Raw genomic sequence first — 19,543 nt, 5'->3', positions numbered from 1 at the left:
AATCCCCTCCATAGCCATGCGAAGGCTGCGTGGGTCTGCCTCAGTCTCTTAGGGTGGGAGACAGGGGTCTGCTCAGCTTTTGCCATAGACTTTGCTCTGGGCCCTCAGCACCCAGCCCGGAGAGTGCCAAGATCTTGGCCCCAGAAGCAGAGCCTCCGCTCTTCATAGACAGAACTGACTTCTTTGATTACCCAGACTTGGACAAAGCCAGGCTCCTGGCACTGGCCCAGTTTATTGGAGAGAGACCTGTCATCTTTGATAACTCAGGTATGAACCAGCTTGAGAAGGGGCCTTCCTCCTTGCCAGGGCCTGGAGGAAAGCTGCCCTTGACCCTTCTGTTGGCGATGAGGCCAGAGTCCCCGTCTTCCCCTCCTTGTCTAGCAGATTCCAAGTCTGAGTTCTTCCATCACATCCTGGTGGGTGCTCTGGTACTGGCCTTCTTCTTCCTCCTTTTCCAGTTCTGCACACACATGTAAGGACTTCCCCCCTGCTCCTGGCCCCACCCACCTCAGCCTTCTTTGAAAAAGGCTGAAGGACCCAAAAGCCTAGGGAGGCAGTGTGTGACCTCCCACCTCTGATCTCCATACCCCATAGGAGCTGCCAGAAAGGGGCCTAAAGAGCTGGACAAGGGCCCTGCACTCTGCCGAGTGCCCAAAACTGCCCTCGTCTCCAGGTGATGAATAAACATCCTTGCTTTTTTCTTCCCTCACTGCTCAGTGATCAGCCAGGGGGTCTTGCCCCATCCTATGGTCATCAGTGCTTTCTATTCCCAGTCCCCTCCCTGCCCCCACTGCTCCCTTCCCAGCCCCAAAGAACTGGGTGAAGAGGGCCTTGGTGGCGGTCACGCAGATCATCTTTATTAGCAGTCTGTAAAGCACCTCCCAGGGTCCCCCTGACCCCAGACTGGAGGAAGCCTTGAGAGATGTGTAGCACCAGGGACATGCCAGGGCCCAAGAGCAAGATGTGCAGCCTGACGGGGAAGGGCTCAGCGCCCCTCACCTGCCCCCGGGGTTACTCAGTGCTGGGAAGGCTGAGGGGGGAGAAGCCACCTCCCTCCCCCCACCCCAACAAACTAGTTTGAATTTGGGTGAATAAATAAATAAGACTCCTCAGGCTGGCCTCCCTTGGAGAGGAGCTGTGGGGGCAACAACCCCCACGCGAGGCCCATGGGATTCGTTGGGGTCCCCTCCCTCCAAGATGACAGGGACCTGAGAGAGTTTGCAGCAGGGGTGCTGGGATGGCCTTGGTATCAGGGCCTCCCCCATGTTCTTTGACTCCTGGTCCCCTTGGGTCCCCATCGGTCTCCTCACAGCCCTCAAGCCCTCAGCGGATGGGAAGTGGTGCCCCTTCCTCTGTCCTTCCCTTCTCCAGGGCCCCAGGGTTGGTATAGAAGAAGCGGGTATGCAGGAAGGGGTTCGCTACCCTCAGCTCAGGCACAGTGGGGAGAAGAGGTCCTTTCTCCCTGCCTTCCATTTCACTCAGGCCCTGAGGGGAGATGTCCCCACCCCTTTGGAGTCCATCTGTCACTCCTGGGGCTGTCAGAGCAAGAGGCCCCTGGTTCCCCCCACCCACCCAGCAGCCCAGGGCCTTGTCCCCACAGGGGGAGGGGAGTGGGGAGAGTCCCCTGGCTCCACCCTCAGTCCTTGGTCTGGCAAGGAGAGGGCGGCGGGGTGCCCCGGGGCCGGAAGAGGCGGCAGGCCCCGCGGCAGATGAGGAAGAACCAGTAGAGCTGAGGGGCGAGCAGCAGCGCGGCGCCCAGGTTGACGTGGGCCGGGATGGCGAGAGGCACTGCGAACAGGGGCAGGCCGGCGTGCCGCCCATAGGCCCAGTACAGATAGGGGAAGAGCAGCACCCGGCAGCAGAGGAAGCTGAGCAGCATCAGGGCGCCGTTCACCTTGTGCAGCAGCGTGTGCTGCTGCTTGTACTGCGGGAGGGGGCGGGGCAGAGAGCAGGGGGCGGGGTCAGGGCGCAGGGGCGTGCCCCCGGCTCAGCCCCCGGGCCCCGCCTCCCCGCCCCGCCCACCTCCCTGCCTTTCCCCGTCGCGACAGGAGCCAGTTTAAAGGCCCAAGAAGCTGCCTCCCCGCATTCTGCCGCCTCTGTTCTACCCCGCCCAAAGCCCCTCCCAGACCTGACAGTTTGCTTGTCCTTTAAAGAATCCCTGAAAGTCCCTAAAAGTGCCTGCCCTACCCGTGTCCTTCTGTCAGGCTCATATAGCCTCAGGTACCCTCTCACCTGGATGAGGATTTTGCCAAGGCAGACAAAGGGGGTGCTGACCTCTGCCATCAGCAAGCAGCCGAGAAAGAAATCTCCCTTGCCCTGACGCCACACCTGAGAAGAGAGAAAGGAAACAGCCTGGCCTCACCCTGGATTCCTGGGTAGTGCCTGCCCTCCCTCTCTCCTCTCTGTCACTTTCGGAGATGCTTAACTCTGAAAGTCTGAACAGTGTGCGGTAACAAAGCCAGGAGCCTTACCTCACTGTGTCCCTCCCACAACCCTACAGGTAAGACTCTATACCTTATATTATAAATGAGGAAACTGAGCCTCAGAGACATACGACAGCAGCCCCAAAGCACCACAGCTGGGTATGGTCCAGCAGGCCAGGCTGACCGCAGACCCTCTTGCTGTCGGGCTGGTCTGGTGCTCAGTAAATCCTCGATGGACCCTGCATTCTGGGCCCACCCGGCTGCTGCAAACTGGACTCAGGGCTTCAGCGTCTTCTGCGGTGCTGGCAGGAGCAGAACATGGGGGCCCTGGCTCTCAGCATCCCCAACTCACCACCGACAGCGGAAAGCACACGAGCACCATGACGGCATGGTGGAGCACCATGAGGAACTCCTTGTGCAGGTAGCCGCGTGCCACAGCCCAGGTGCTGCCCGGGGCTTTGGCCCCTGCTTCATCTCCGTGCCCCTTGACCTGGTGCTTGTGCCAGTGACAGAGGAACATGGCGTAGATGTCATAGATGAAGTAGGGCACTGCAAACTGCGTGTAAGCAGAGGAAAGCCAGTGTCTGTTGGGCAGAGAAAAAGAGAAAGAGAGGGATCAAGGAGGACGGGAGATGGACAGAGCAGCTCCAGGTGCTGGGGTCAGTGTAGATGCATCACATGAGTCAGATCTCAAGTGATAGTCACAACAACCGGAGATGGAAGTGGACTCCCAAGTTACATGACGGAACCCACAGGTCGAGGGCGAGAAACTTGCCCAAGGTCACATGGTCACACAGCTGGTAAGCAGTAGTGCTGGGATTCACACCCAGCCTGTCTAACCTCAGAACCACCCATTTTTCCTATTCACGCATTCGTATTCTCTCTCTGTCTGCAAGTTGGTGGGAGAAAAAAGCAGACAGACCAAAGACAGCCACAGACCCAAGGGCAGAGGTGGAGTGAGAAAACAAGCTCAGGTGAGATATGAGAGACAGCCGAGGTCAGGATAAATAGCAGAAGAGGTGAGAGATGGAGAGAGATCATATTTGCTAACATTAAGTGACTGCTTATTGCATCCAGGCACTATTCTAATATTCTAAATCTTTTTTTTTTTGCATAAACTTATTTACGCCCCACAAAAGCCCTATAAAAAGTAGGTATGGTTGTCATCCCCATTTTACAGATAAGGAAACCAAGAGGCTAGGTAACCTGACCAAGGAATAAACATGAGAAGTCTGGCCCCATAGCTCTTGCTCTCAGCCCTGCTGTCCCCTAGAAGATTCAAGACAGGTGTCACAGACAGGCCCCGTTGGGCGAGTTGGTGGTGCTGTCAGTGGTGCTTGTTCTGCCTGAATGTGGCCCAATCTCTTGTTTTTTCAGGCCCAGCCAAGCATTAGGGAGAAAATGCTGAGCGAAAGGAGCCAAGAGCAGATAAAGTTCTATGTACTTTGAGAGTAAACAAGAATGAAAAGTGCATGAATATGCAACATTGCATTTTTCTTCTTGAGTCAGCACATTGAGCACCTTCTCTTAAATCCTGTAGTCCGGTGACAGGTCTGAGATGGGGGTGGAAGGTCAAAGAGGCAGGCCCAGGGGAACTCACCCAGGTAGGTGGAGGGACAAAAGCAAAGTCATCCAGAAGTGACACACAAAAAGAAGTGAGACCAAATATGATGAGCTGCTGAAGGGAGAAGCGGAGTGAGCCCTGGCGGGAGGCCAGCTAAGGCCTGGGGGTGAGATGGAAGCAGAATGTGAGCCTGGGGGTGGCTGGCCTGGAAGAAAGCAGGCAGCCCACTCTAACAGGCATGATTTCAGGAAAAGAGAAGCTGAGACCCATGCTGGAGTGTGTGACCAGGAGTGAGAGAGAGAGGGAAGGGAGGTGCAGCCCAGGTAGAGGGCAGGAAAATGGAAAGGGGTCCAACTGGCCTGAGAGAAGTTAGAGCAGGGAGAGGCCCAGAGAGAGCTGGCTGCAGCAGACACACTGGGACCACTGGCTGTGAGGGGACCAGGACCACCAGGCCCTGGGCTGCAGTGTGAAAGGCTAACCCCCTTCTCAGCAATGAGGTGCTCAGAAGGAGGAACAGCTGTTGCCCCTGGATTAACCCTGATCCTTCCCACCCACCTGAGGATTAAAGGGAGGAGGGACAAAAACAGACTTGGGGGGAAAGAAATGTAAGAGCCGGAAGGTGACCTCGGTAAGAAGGCAAGAGGAGGAAGTGTGCAGGGATCCAGGCTCATCTTGGACCCAAGGGTGGGAAGTGGGGAGAGGGCAGGAAGAAGCCAAGTCATCAGGAAGGGTCTGAAGAAAGAGTTAAGTATCCACTGTGTATGAGCCAGAACTGCCCTGGGCATTTGACACACACAACTCAATTTCTCCTCACAGCAGCTATTCCAGGCAGGGATGGACCTCACTCCACAGATGAGGGAACTCATCTGCAGGGGAAGAGGGGGCGCCTCCAGGTAAGGGTCATCCAGACAGTGTCCCTGGGGCTCAGTGGCTGCCAGAGAAGGGAGCAGGGCCAGAAGTTAAGCATGGGATGTCGTCAGCACCCTCACAGGCAACACTGCAGCAGCCCATGGGTCACCTAGAGCTGGCCCGTCAGCACCACGGACAGGGCCCCTCTCCTTCCTCCTCCTGCCCCACCACTGAGGCCTGGGCTTTCCCGGCAAGCACCAGGCATTGCAGCAGCTGCCAGTGCCAAATTTTGGTCTCTTCACACACACACACCCCACTGCCTAACCATTAGTGGCCTTGTTTGTCATTTTCATCTCTCTCCTCTCATCTCCCTCTTCTGCACAGAGCTGGGGCTGGACACCTGGATTCTGGGAGGAGGTGAGGGGTGAGCCTGTCCTGAGGAGGGAGGCACCTCAGTTGCATGCTGGTTGGAAACAGGGCCTGAGGGGTGTAAAGACGGGAAAAGGTAAGGGAGAAGACAACGTTCAGAACCTACTATGATACAAGAGGCCAGGAAGTCTAGGAGCTGCTTTGAGAATCCTTTTTGACCCCCATTCCTCCTTCTGGTTCTGACCTTTAAGGACAGGATGAGGATAAATTTATCCCCAGGTGTTGAATTGCAGCTATTGCAGTTAACTTGCTCAGGCCCAAGTGACCACTGAAGGAGTCCCCTGGAAGGCCTGGGATACTCAGGGTCACACACACACACACACACACAGAGGTGCTGGAACGTGGACAGATGTGGTCTCACAGCACTTACTGGTCATCAATGATGTGCTTACAGGAGGTGGAGACGATGTAGCCAGCTGTGGAGGCCATGACGGCTTGGACAGAGGACACTAGCCTAGGGAGGAAGAAAGAGCAGTGGTAGAGGAGGAGATACGCCCTTGGTGTCTCCTCTTTACTTTCCAGTTCCTGTGCTTCAGACTCAGTCACTTCTCAGGCTGGTCCCTACCCATCTTTCCCTGAGGCTGCCTTGCCCAGGGCTCACCCTGCTCTTCAGGCCCCTGGGCTTGCCTAGCTGCTGTACTCAGTTCACCCTGTTCCCCACTGCCATCTCCCTTCCCTCAGTTGTGGACACTGAGTCACCTTCCTCTCAGGAGGACACCAGGGAGGTCATCTTGAGGTGAGACAGTGCTGAGAATGTGTGGCTGATAACAAGGCCCCTTCCTGGGCAGGGGCAGGGGGACAACACAGGATGGCAAGGGGAAGCCCTGAGCCTGTTCTTGCACCACTCAGCCACCCAGTCATCATGCTGGCCACCAACCAGCCCCTCAGTGACCCCACATTACCCCTGACCACTTTCCCCGCTCTCCCCTTGACTGCCGCCATGCTCCCCTCCCCAACTCTGGCCCTTATTCCAGCGTTGTACAGAATTCTATCATTCACTCCTCTGTCCCTTGTCCCCCTAAACACATGCCCTGAACAATACATGGCTCTCTGCTCCATGGCTGGTTCCCTAATATCTTATAGGAATGTTTGAGTCACATGCGGGCCCTGTTTTGGAGGGTGGGAGGGTGAATGAGGAAAGGAAAGAAAAGCAGCCTGAATACTAGTAGACCATATGGCAGGGTTTGGATGAGGTCTCCTGGGATGGCAAGTAAGGCAGTGAGGAGAGAAGGAAGCTTGGAGGTAAAGCCCACTGGCCACTCCAGGAGCCCTCAGTCCCCACTGGGCCAAGGGTCCAGAGAAGGGCTGAGGTCCCTTCCATCCTCATAAAGCCTGGGAAGGGGACAGGGGCAGAGGGGGAGGGATGCAGTTTACCTGGCTGAGACAATGACCGCGTCGGCCTCCTCCCAGCGCAGCTGGGGCAGCCGCTGGAGTGTGTTCTTGGAGAGGAGGAAGAGTCCGGGGAACACCACCCCCCCAGCCACCATTGGGGCCAGCATGGTGGCTCAGGCCTTGGGCAGGGAGATGAGCAGCCGTGGAGGGACAGGGAGGCCAAGCTGAAGGGACTAGAGGTAGAGAAGGGACGCCAAGCCAGAGAAGGAGAGAGAAAAAGAGAAAGGGGCACAAAGGGGACAGGGCAGATGGAGGGTGGGGGCTAGGGGAGTCAGACCGGAGGAAGGGAGAAAGGGAGTTAGATGAGACTGGGGAAAGGGGCAGACGAGGGAAAGGGAGGATCCAAGAAAGGGAGCAGGAGAACAGTGAGCCAGAGGGATGGAAAGAGGAGAGGAGGGAGGACTTGGTGAGAGGACAGAGAGGGAGAGGGTACCGGAGGAGGAGGATGTGGATGGGGGAGGGGAGGGAGAGCTGGAGCAGGTGGGGAGGGGGGGCTTACGTGGAGAGACTGGGAGGGCCTGAGAAGGCGAGAAGGCGGAGTGGGGGGTGGGACTGTGGTGCCAGCCCTTGAAAGGGAGGGAGAGAGGGAGGGAGGGAAGGGAGACAGAGGAGTGGCCCGGCAAGTGGTCAGTGGTCAGCACTGCTCTCCCGCCTCTCGAGGCCGCCACAGTCCCTGCTGCCCAGTGCGGAAGCTGCACAGGGCATTATAGAGAGTTCATGCCCAGCCCCCTGCCCCCTCGGTGGGGAGGAGGAGGGGGAGGGGAAGGCACCAGCTTGGGGAGGGCGAGGGACGGGTGGGGAAGTGATGGCACTGACCAGACACCAAGAAACCGGACCTGCAGCAGCATCTCCCCATGCAGCTCTGAGCCACAGCAGCGGCTGCGACAGAGATGGGGGGAGCAGAGAAAGAGGGAGGGGGAGGCCCTTAAAGAGACAGCAGCCGCAGCACAGGGGGCTGCTGGGGACAAGGACCAGGGGAGGGTTGGCTCTCCTCTTGGGGAGGGAGGTGGCCCAGGGTTCCCTGGCCAGCTGGGAGGGGGCTGTGAGCCCCCAGATGGACCTGACCCTGTTCGCCACCAGCACTTTGCAAATGCCTGCCATTTCCTCCTCTGCCAACCCTCCCAACGTGTTCCTCAGTGGCCTGCTGGGGTCCCAGCTTAGGGGTGCCCACTCCAGCAGAGAGAGAGAGGATTCCCTGGAGGGGATCGGAATAGGAGGGAGCAGAAGAAAGTGGTGCATCTTGCTGCCTCCAAAGGATGAGTTTAAGGAATGGATGAGAATAAAAACACCTCAAAACCTATCTTCAGACTCAGAGACCCCCCCCCCCCCAGGTCCTTCACAGCAATGGGAGGAAGGGAAGCTCTAGGTATACATGAGGTGTCTCTAGATCCTGACTCCTGAAAGACCGTCCCATGATTCTGGCTAACTGTGGTACCAGCACTGAGGTAACAGTTCTTGTCCTCTTTTTACATGTCAAGAAATGGTCCTGAGGCCTTCAGTGACCCTCCCCAAGGTCACATAGTTAAGAAGAGGCAGAAACCGTCTCATAGTAGGTGTCATAGTGGCTGCAGGATTTGAAGAGGATAGGGAAACTGCCTCTCTGCAAACCCACCTTGAGCCCAAGGATGCCCCTGCCACTGCCTTCAGGCTGCCTGGCCTCTCCTGGCCTTCCCTAAGCACCGGTCACTGTGTTTTTCTCCAGGGTTATTATGCTCCTGACTCCCCTTTCTACTCGACTTCACAGAACAGTTGTTTGGAGTGGGAAAGGACCCCATGGATTGGCTGGCTCAAGCCCCTCACTCAACTGCAAGGAAACCAGGCCCAGTGTTTGGCCAGGGTCACGCTGTAGGTCAAAGGCCCAGCCAGAACCAGACCAGCCTCCAAGCTGCTCCTAACCCTTTCAAGTTGCCTCCCTGAAATTAGGCCTTCCCATCCCTGTCCTGTGGACTTCTGAATGATGTGGGGCCTGCTATCCAAACCATACTTTGGTCTTCATGCCTGCCCTAAGACACGCCTCAATTAGCAACCCTATAATTTGCCTCTGCAAGCCCATTCCACTTCCCCAAGCTAGTCAAAGGGCTGGGATTTGCAATTTTGTGCTGCCCTCTAGTGGCAGGCATCAGAAACAGAGCCTGAGATGTCTCTGGCCTTAGGCAGAAGGAATTAGGGGTGATTTTAGAGACAATAGTGGACCTAGCTTCCTGACCTCAGGGCTGCACTTAGGGGGAAAGAGGACCCAACTTCCTGAGTGTTTACTTTGTGCTGGGCCCGGGACAGTTTATGTTCATTCTTACTTGATCTTCCCAGGTGGTAGTATCTTTGTTTTATGGACGAGAAAATGAGTCTTAGAAATTTAAAAAAACAAAAGACAAAAAAATTGTCCAAGATAAGACAGCTTTATGGGAATTGGCAAAGCTGGATTTCAAACCCGTGTTTGCATGTCTCCAAAGCCAAAGATGAACAAAGCTACAGGAAGATGCTGAGTTGGGGGCAGGATGGTTGATGGTAGGCCGCCATGACTGCTCATCGGAGGACCACAAACCTGACTTCACTTTGGATGATGTGGATTTAAGCAGGCAGAGGTAGCTTTTCATCTTTCAGGAACTCACCTAGACACCCAAGTAAATTCTGCCTTCTGCTCGCTCCCTCTCCTACCTAAGGTTTGATGATAGCTCACAGGTATATTACATTTTGTCAAATAAGTCACAAATTGGCAGCACAGGGACCCAATCCAGCCCACAAACATGTTTTGTTTGGCCAGTATGGTGTTGCCAGTATAGTATTTTCTTAAATTCTAAGTTATTTGTCAGTTTGAAAATTAGGAGATTTCACATAAAAGCTCAACATTTTGAAGGAAAGAATTAGAAGATCAGACAACGTTGGGCCCACATTCAAATTGCATACTGTTTGGCGAGAGCCGAGCCGCTGCTCCCTGCCTCCAGTGTGATGTTTCAACATGAGTCCCACATTTCATGCAGTCCCCACAGAGCCTACGTCTCTTAGGTTACTTGCAGGAGTTTGCAACCCCTACTTTATAGACATCATACAATATCTCCATGAAGAATGGAAAGTGGACGTTCTCATTAAACCCACTTACAAATGAGGGCTCTGAAGTTCCGAGAGGTTAAATGACATGCAAAAGATCCCATAGCCAGGGTCTTTTGACTCCTAATCCCCCCCCCCACCCCACGCCACCCCACACACACATACACTCTGCTTCTGCTCTCTCCACTAACTCTTCCTGAAAGTAGATCAGCTTCACCAGCCCCAGCCCCAGGAAGGGGCCCCTCTCTCTGTTTTCTTACTTGGATGCCACCAAAACAGCCTCGGGTCTCTGCATCCGCAGGGTGGAGTGGTTCTGCAGGCCCCAGCAGAGAACAGTGAAGCTCAGCGGGAAGAAGACGCAGCCCAGTACGAAGAGCAGGGTCATGCCTCTCTGGGGTAGAGAAGGTGAGAAGAGACGGCCATGTGAACACCTCCGCACAGCGTCCCTCACACTCAAGAGACCCCCTTCACTCCAATAACTCAATGTCCCATGGGATCCATCCATCTGTAAACATCAAAAGCCACCAGGCGCAGCTCCTCCCTAATCTCTTTGGGATCCTTATTGCACTTTAAATATCCCTCATCCGAGGCAATTGGACAACCTAATGCCAACCATTTCATTCCTTTTCCCTGTAATCCCTGAAGCTGTTCTATACCTCCCAGTCCATCTCACGTCTTAAAATTCCTTCTCCTTCTCTTTCAAACCTAATGATGAGCCTGCTCTTTCTTTTACTTTTTTTTTTTTTGAGGAAGATTAGCCCTGAGCTAACTACTGCCCTTTTTGCTGAGGAAGCCTGGCCCTGACCTAACATGGTACTCATCTTCGTCTACTTTATATGTGGGACGCCTACCACAGTGTGGCTTGCCAAGCGGTGCCATGGCCGCACCCGGGATCCGAGAAGTGGAACGTGCGAACTTAACCACTGCGCCACCAGGCCACCCCGAGCCTGCTCTTTCTTAACTCCACTCCATTCTATCCTCTGTCCCCCTACCCTAAGCTCTTTGTGTCACCTCTGCTTTCTCCTAGATCCTCACCTCTGAGGGGCAAGGTGGAGGCTAGAGAGGAAGGCTGGTGATTCTCATCAGCACCCAGAACTTGGAAAAAGGAAGAGGAGAGTTCAAATTGTAAAGATATTGAAATTTAAAAATAATATTTCTTTAAAAAGAAAAACCAAAGTATTAGCCATTAAAAAAGAAGAAAAGAAACAGTAGGAGAACCCCTGAAAACATATATATTTACATATGTTATTTTTGTCTGGAAAAGCCTCCCCGCCCGTCCACTCCAGAGAGGGGAGGGGTGGGGAAGGCCTAAGAGGAATGTAAGGAGTCAGGGCCTGCCATCCTGCACCCCTTAAGCGGCTTTGAGGGCACCTTCTCAGGATATAAGCAAGGTGTCAAACTGCAAGGTCACGAGGCCAAGGCAGCTCGCTGAGGCAGTTGGAGAGGGCAGAACATCACCCTCCCATTGGCGGTCTGGTGGAGGGTTTGGAATATGCCATCCTCCCATTGGCCCACCTCTTGACACATGTGCCCTATCACGTGCTTCCTAGCGGAGAAGCCTATTCTGTTGCGGGGGGCGGGGGGGGGGGGGGGGTAAAGCCTTCTAATGTAGAACTGACCAATTAGAATTCGTTGATGGCTTGATGGACAGGTGTGTTTCAGGGGCGGAGCTGAGAGAGGGGAAAGGAAGAGGAGGGAGGGGGGGAAATAAGAACAGCCTAAGTAGTTGTTGCTTTAAAAGGCAGTATAGGATAATAGTTAAGACGGCAGTGTCTACAGTGGGACCATCTGGGCGTCAAATTCAGACTCCACGGATAATAAAAGAAACATACTGTATGGCTCCGTTTGGATGAAGTTCAAAACATGCAAAATATCTTTGGTGAAAAATCAGAACAGCGTTTGACTTTGTGGGGAGGGATTGGCAGAGAGGAGACTCAGGGAGTCTTCTGAGGTGTTGGGAACGCCCTTATATTGATCATGGGTGTAAATGTATGTGAACTTTCTAAGGCAGACTCTTAAAATTTGTGGACTTTATTGAAATTAAGCTGGAATTTTAAAACTGCCACACGAATGTGGGCTTTGCCATTCCCTGAACGATGGTGGGCCAATCTCTGTGGGCCTCAATTCTTCATCCGTGAAGTTAGGATAATAGTAATGCCAACTCATTAAATGATACTTATGCAGCATTTACTGTGGACCAGACACTGATCTAAATGCTTAAAAATATAAAATCAGGGGCTGGCCCACTGGCGCAGTGGTTAAGTGCGCACATTCTGCTTCAGTGGCCCGGGGTTCACCGGTTCAGATCCCAGGTGCGGACATGGCACCACTTGGCAAGCCATGCTGTGGCAGGCGTCCCACATATAAAGTAGAGGAAGATGGGCATGGATGTTAGCTCAGGGCCATCCTGAAAGAGGAGGATTGGTAGCAGTTAGCTGAGAGCTAATCTTCCCCAAAAAACAGAAAAGCAAACAAACAAAAATAAAATAATTTCCTCAAAACTTTGTGGGTAGGGATTATTATTGTACCCATTTGACAGATGAAAAAACAGAGGCACAGAGAGGTTTGGTACCTTGCCCAAGGTTATACAGTCAGAAAGTAAATGAGGTAGGATTTTTTTTCAATCATATTTTCTGAATATATTGGTCTCTATAACGTTAAGAAGATGTAGAAAACTCATAAACTCATTTCCCTAAAGGAACTTGAAAGTTTAAAAATAAAAAAAGAAACAAAACATCATTGAGTACAATTTAGACATCTCAGTCACATTTTCAGAGCTTATCTGTGTTAATATTTCTTGCTTCTGTAGTTGCTCCATTTTTTCCCTTCTGGATAGGCCTCTGAAAATTAAAGGTTAAACCAAGAGCGAGATAAGATAGTTGAAGATGAGGCTGTAGTTGCCTAATCAGGATCCATTCTCACTATTTTTCTTATTTTGTTGGGGACTGAAATGTGTCTATTTAAAAAACTTTATTGCCGGGGGCCGGCCCTGTGGCCAAGTGGTTAAGTTTGCTCACTCTGCTTCGGTGGCTCAGGGTTTCGCCAGTTTGAATCCTGGGCGTGGACATGGCACCGCTCATCAAGCCACGCTCAGGCGGCGTCCCACATGCCACAACTGGAAGGACCCACAACTAAAATATACAACTATGTACTGGGGGGCTTTGGTGAGAAAAAAGAAAAAAATAAAATCTTTAAAAAAACCCTCTATTTCCCAGTCTTCGTTGCAGTTAGAGGTCTGGCCAATATGATGTAAGCAGAAGTCATTATGTGGGGTTATGGGGGAAGCTCCTTTTTAAAAGGGAGACAGTGCAGTCACAAAGAAAGAAATAGAGATGGCCCTCAAGCGTACAGAAAAATACTGAACTGTTTGAAACCAGGCAGCCTGCCTGGAGTCTGCCCTGTTACCTTCCCAGCTCTTGTGTAAGCTCATTTTGAGGATCAAATAGAGATAATGCATATAAACTACTTAGCACGGGGTCCAGGGCTTGTTAGCTACTATTATTATGAGCATCCGTGGTATATAAGGCACTAAAATACTAATATGCTTTCTATACATTCTCTCATTTAAGCATGACTACAATCTTATGAACGATCTCCCATTTTATAGCTGAGAAAACTGAGGCTCTGAGAAGCGAAATGACCTGGCCCAGGGTTGCATAGTGCGTGGTAGAGCTAGGACTGAGACTCAGGTCAACCGAACTGCTGCCTTCCAAGCTGGGAGAAGCAGGAGGAGGCCAGGGAGAGGCAGAGAAGGAGATGAGAAGAGGCAGCACAGTGGGAGGCGTCCTCGCCTCCGTGCTGAGGGAAGGCCCTCCTCCTTCGTGCCTGTGGCTCACCCTGGAATACAGCCTGAAGAGGGGAAGGATCCTGGGCCATGAGCTGATCGTCAGGCCCCAGTTTCATTGGAATCCGGACTCTTGCGCGTTTCTTCGTTATCAATTTCTTCCCGTTTAAAGCAAAAGAGTCCAAGGCCGCACAGGCTTGTCTGAGAAATAAAGGATGAGGGGAGAAAAAGCAAAATAGTTGTTTGGAGCAGTGGCTTTCGACTTTTTACAGTGACTCATAGGAGATACCTTTTATTTCACAACTCAGCACGCGAACATACACACTGAACTGAACCCAAACTCCCTCACGATGCTGATGATCCTTATTATGGGCAGTGCACTGTGGCATTTTCTACGTCATTGTTTTCTCCCAAAATGCTGATCATGACCCATTAAGCAGATTCCACAATACGCTTGTGGGAAACAACCCAAGTTGGAAAAACCTTGGTTTAAAGCAGTGTTTCTCAACTTTTTTTTTCATTATTGCTCCCCTGAGGAGGCTTTTTTAGACCTTTTGTTTCCTAATTGTCACTCCTCCTGACATTTTGATAACAGATATAGTGTATATCTGTGCTTTATATATTAAAAAGAGTAGGAGCTGGCCCTGTGGCTGAGTGGTTAAGTTCGCACGCTCCGCTGCAGGCAGCCCAGTGTTTCATTGGTTCGAATCCTGGGCGTGGACATGGCACTGCTCATCAAACCACGCTGAGGCAGCGTCCCACATGCCACAACCAGAAGGACCCACAACTAAAATATATAACTGTGTACTGGGGGGCTTTGGGGAGAAAAAGGAAAAAAATAAAATCTTAAAAAAAAAAGAGTAAGTTTTTTTGCCTTCCAAGAACCAATTTCTGCCCCTTGGGGGCAATATTACCCCTGTTGAGAATGTATTGGAGCCGTCATACTCATTTTCTGAGCCGCCTTTACGCACACTGTTCCCTCATCCAATGAAATAGTATTAGTCCCATTCTGCAGATGAATAAGCCAAGGCTGAGAGGTTACTTTAATTTTTGAAGATTGAAGTGGCTGGTAAATGGATGGGGAATCCAGAGACCTACTGAGATCCTAGCTCAGCTTCTTAATGATCTTCTCCAAAGCTTTGTTTCCTCACATGGAAACTGGTGGGATTGGTCCAAAGAAGGGCTCGCTAACCCGCAGGGGTTTTGTTTCTTTGTTTGTCCCATTTGACCTCATAATAACAAACTTTGATACAGCATATGCAAGACGTCAGGCTTCAATCTATGCCCTTTACATATATTAACTAATAGAATCCTCCTCACAATAACCTAAGAAGGAGATGCCATTATTACTTTCTCTCTACAGATGAAGGAATTGAGGCACAGAGAGATGGGGTGACTTGCCCAAGGTCACACAGGTAGTAAGTGGCACAGCTAGGATTTGAACTTAGGAGTCTGATTGCCAGAGTATCTGCTTTTAACCATGTACTTTAAAAGAAAACTTTTTATCTCCACCAAAAGTAGAAAATCAGTATCACCAGTAAACAGAAGGAAACAAAAAAATAAAGTGAAAAAACTTGTTCTAACATTCTAGCTAGATACTATCACCTGCTCCCAATTCTGAGCTGGAGGCCTGCTCTCTCTTTGTTAAAGAAAAGACAAGACAAGATAAGCAGAGATAGAGAGGTGTTAAAGGGCTTCTGGCAGCAAAATGAGACTTTCTCCTGGAATAGTCAGAAGTGTTGAGAGGGAATTGAAAAGAGAATAGCTTTCATGTGGGCACCCGCGCTTTCCCGCTAATCAGTATACCGTCTAAAATAAACCAAGATGGGATGGTCCCTTGTCTGGGCGTTGTAGGAGTGCCTGAACATGCCAGCCGAGGAAGGGAGACAACGCCAGCCAATTCCAGCGTGGAGGTGCGGCCCCGGGCCACCCACGCCTCTGGAAGGCAGCCGGCAGCATCCGCGCGGAGAGGGGCAGCCAGGGGTGGCGCCACGCGAGGGCCCGTCCCAGGCGCGAGCGACTTCGGCCGCCGCTTTCCCGCCCCGGCCTGGCTCTCCAGGTGACTGTCTTACGCCCATGCGGTCCTCACAGACCTGTCACAGTTCACCCTGCGCCTGGAGTTTACCGTTTCCTCCTACTTCAGGCTCCTCTGTCCAAATGCTGCCTTGGGCATCCTCTTCGCCTGGGGGCAGCGCCGCCTCGGCCCTGCGGAGGTGTGCAGGCGTAATATCGTGGAAGGCTGTGAATAAGTAAACAATAAGCAGCCAGAAGTGGCCTGTTTCCCATATGATACCCGGGGAAGGGTCCGATTCCCCCTACCCGTGCTCTGGGGAGAGTCCTGGCCAGGGTGCCAGAGCATTTATTATTTAGTGCTTTTATTGTACCTGTCCCAGGTTAGGTACTGTTCCAAGCAAGTCCAGTCCCACCCTTTATCTGTACAATAGCAAAAGCTGAGGGGCACAACAGGTGAGTCGAAGTGAGAAAATTAAAGGTGCAGGCCCTTTTTTTCTCCCATAGCTTGGCTATGTGACCTTGGCCAAGCATCAGAACCTCTCAGAGCCTCTGGGCTCGAATCCTGGTTCTGTTGCTCCCTAGCCAGTAGAACGTATACAAGTGATCTAACTTCTCTGGGCCTTGAGCTTCTTATCTATGAAATGGAGACAAGAGCAGAACCTCTGCATGTGGCTGCTGGGATGATGAGTGACATATGTGTAAAGCACAGTTCCTGTGTGACCCAGTGTGGATCTCCGCTGTGATATTCTTTAATGGTGGTGGTGATCTTTTTTAATGAGCCCCTGTTCTATGCCAGGGACTCCACGTACATTTTCTCTAATCATCACGTCTCTGATGTAATCCCTACTTTCCTCAGTAGGAAGACTGAGGCTCAGTGAGGTCTACTGACATCCCCAAGGTCAGAGACACACATCATGGCAGAACTAGAATTCAAACCTAAATCTTGCCCTGTTCTAAAATTCTTTTTAAATTGGGTCATAATTTTCTTTCCAGCTATAAAATGGAAATAATAATTTCTGCCGCTTAGGTCTACTGTTAGGATTAAATAAGATCAAGCTTGTGAAGAGGCCTCTATTGATGCTTGCTCTAGCTCAGCTCACCTTAGCTTCTCATTCCCCAGGGTAATTACTTAAGCATAGGCCTTTCATTTTCATAGTAAGGAGGCTGTGGACCTCCTCTTAGTCTCTGGGAGGCAGTATTATCTGATGGCCATGGGAGGGGCTGAAAGTATTAGATCAAAATCAGAACTGCCAGGGTTCCTTCCCACGCCCCAGCCCTGACCTGCTGAGGCTGCTTTCATCTTCTGGGTTTTCTGGGCCTCTCAGGTGTCCCACCCACCCCACGATGATTGGGAGCACATAACCCTTTTCTCCCTTTCCCAGGGTCAGTGCAAAACTGCATTTGATAACATCTGACATCTCCAGCTTTGAACTTGAGGTGGAGGGAGACCTCATGGTTATTCAGTTGTTGTGAAGTTTGTTTCCCCCTGCCTCCAACAAATGATGTCCTGTGGTAGAAGTGGGGCCCTGGCAGAGGGTGCATACATCACCTCTCCTAATGGCTTGCCTTGCAGTGAGCAGGCCTGGTGCAGTCCGCCCTCCTGCATAATGTATGAGCCCATGGTAGGAACAGAACACCAGCAGCAGTGAGAGTGACCACTGCAGGTCACAGACGTGGCCAGAGGCCTTGCCAAGGCTGACGTCTCTCTGTTGGCAGGAGCTGAGGAGAGGGAGGGAGTATGTGTCACCTGAGGCCTTTCCTGGTGCTGAGGCGGGAACTGGCCTCATCTTTGCCCTCAGGATTCAGCAGGGAAGCTAGGGATAGATAAGAAGACACCCCCCAAGAAGACAGTCTGACCCTGCCTTAGAATCAACAATGGTGACATTGGGGACAGCTAGACTCCTGTTTTCTGGGCTTGAAGTCCCCTCTGAGAGGGCTGGGGGTGGCAGAGGAGGTGGCTGGAACCCTCTCAGTGTGGCTGAAGGTCAGAGAGGGGATTTGAGAACCAGGGACACAGACTCTGGCAATTTCTCTGGTTGCCTCATGGTACAGGAAATCCCCAGGGGCGGCAGATGTAGTGAGGAACACTGGGGTGGAGAACATGGACAAAAGTAGCTACAGGGTGACGCTGCTTTCAGGGGAAGGTGCCAGGATGCAGCAATCGTGTATGAAGTCTGTCGCCTCTGCAGGGGATGTGTGCTTACATGAGTGTGCAAGTGTGCGTGTTGACCCAAAAAGGTCAAGAATGGAAGAGGGAGGTCTGAGTGCCTTGAGAGCCAAGAGAAGCAAGCATCTGGAGAACAAGACTTCATTGGTGGAGAGAGTTGGATTTGACTCATTCTATAATCAGTGAGTTCTCACTGGAGGCCCCCAAGGCCAGGCCAACTGCTAGGGCTTGGGACATGGAGATGAATCAGACCCAGGCACTCCCAGTCTAATTGGGGAGCCAGGCACCAAAGCAGAGAACTCAAATACCTTGTGATAAGTGCTAGAACAGCCCCAAACAGCCACCAGTGTTTGAGGTTGGCAGGAAGACCTCCCTGACGCAAAATTGAGCAGAAGCTTGAAGGATGAGGAAGGAGTTCATCAGGGAGGAAATGGGAAGGGTGTTCTGAGAAGAGGGTACAGCATCTGCAAAGGTGTGGAGCTGTGAAACTGTGTGCACTGGTTCAAGAACCCGGAACAGACCCCACGGGGGAAACTTGAAAGAGCTGATGGGGCACAAAACAATGTTGTTTGTTTGTTTACATATTATCTAATCCCCCTCCCCCAGGGGAATTTAAGCAGGAAATTTGTCTGCCTTATTCTCTGCTAAAGACCCAGAGCCTAGAGCAGTGCTTGGCACCCAGTGGGACATTTTGTGAATGAATAAATGGAAGATACGTGAGCCGGGAGCCGATTGTGTTGACAGTCGGCTGAGGCATTTGGGCTTTATCCTGGAGTCAGTGGGGAGCCTTTGGGGGTTTAAAAATTATAAGAGGAACAAGATCTGATGTGGGTGGGAGGAAATCACTTTGACAGTGATGTGAAGGATGAAGAGACCAGATGATGAAGTCCTAAATTAGGGCACTGTCAATAAAAATGAGTGGGGTTGGATTGAAAAAATATTGAGGATAATTCCGTACAATTAACAAGTAGCTTTGATTTTTACAATATCCTTGTGAGGCAGCCACTTCTCCGTTTTACAGATGAGGAAATGGACTCAGCGAGGCTCAGTGATTTGGCCGAAGTCACACAGCAAGTTGGTGGTGTAGCCCGGGAGTTGAGTCTTCCCTTTGTAGCACCGCAGGACCCAGCATAGGATGAGGATCCGACTCAGGCGGTGGCGGCGGGAATTAATTCGCCACTTCCGTTCAGTAAGTGAGGGAAAGTCCGGCAGACCGCGACGTATAAGAGCTAGCGGCCCCGGGGGATCCGGCAAGGGAAGCGAGGCGAGGAGAAGGAGGTATGGGTCTCGGCGGCCGCCGTAGGAGCCGCGCTCTGATCCCCATGGCAACAGCGAGAAGCAGAGGGAGGTTTCTGGCTGGAGCAGCCTCCGCGGCCGAGCGGACCCAGCTCGGCGCAGAATCCGTGAACCGCCCACGGCCTCGAGGGTGAGGTGATGGGGCTGGGTCGCCGGAGGGAGCCTAGAGTGTGGGGACAGCGGCGGGGCGTGGCCTGGGTCGGGCTGGCGCGTGCGAGGGAGGCGTCGCCCGGAATCTCCCGACCCCCGACCCGCACTTTCCCGACCAGGGGCCATCTTTGGGCCTCGGTTTCCCCAGACGGGAAACAGGAGAAGGGTGGGCAGCGCAGTGCAGTGGCCCCTCCCAGCCTCTGAGGTGCAGGACGTTCTCTCCTCTGCAGCTCCTGAACTGACCTGCGCTGTCCTGCCCCATGGACGTGAGTCCCAGGCCCCTACCGCTCTCAGGAGCCGCCCCTTCAGCGCCCTAAACTCACCCTGAGTGTGCCTGCCTTCGAGCCGAGCCCGGACTGGAGAGGGGGCTCTTTACCCAACACAGACCCTTCCAGCTCAGGACAAGAGCTGGCAGACAGTGCCAAGATGGA

At 52.4% G+C, this 19,543-nt stretch overlaps 1 protein-coding gene across 1 annotated transcript; it reads right to left on the bottom strand.

Moving 5' to 3' along the window:
• Positions 1–1,636: 1,636 nt before the first annotated feature.
• Positions 1,637–6,764, bottom strand: TLCD3B (TLC domain containing 3B). Its single transcript, XM_046665204.1, has 5 exons — positions 6,640–6,764; positions 5,636–5,719; positions 2,776–3,007; positions 2,233–2,328; positions 1,637–1,924 (listed from the first exon to the last, which is right to left on the bottom strand). Exons 1-5 carry the CDS (start codon positions 6,762–6,764, stop codon positions 1,637–1,639), a joined length of 825 nt encoding a protein of 274 aa, XP_046521160.1.
• Positions 6,765–19,543: the final 12,779 nt, after the last annotated feature.

This window comes from Equus quagga, chromosome 7 (genome assembly GCF_021613505.1).
Source record: "Equus quagga isolate Etosha38 chromosome 7, UCLA_HA_Equagga_1.0, whole genome shotgun sequence".
Lineage (NCBI taxonomy): Eukaryota > Metazoa > Chordata > Mammalia > Perissodactyla > Equidae > Equus > Equus quagga.
This window is presented reverse-complemented; position numbering and strand designations above follow the sequence as displayed.

Bases quoted from the DNA above. Each gene is read 5' to 3' on its own strand.
- TLCD3B (XM_046665204.1), bottom strand. From the start codon at position 6,764: ATGCTGGCCCCAATGGTGGCTGGGGGGGTGGTGTTCCCCGGACTCTTC. The intron at 5,720-6,639 runs GTAAACTGCATC...CTTCCTCCCTAG, and splicing joins GCGGTCATTGTCTCAGCCAG to GCTAGTGTCCTCTGTCCAAG. The intron at 1,925-2,232 runs GTGAGAGGGTAC...CCCCTCCCGCAG, and splicing joins TTGGCAAAATCCTCATCCAG to TACAAGCAGCAGCACACGCT.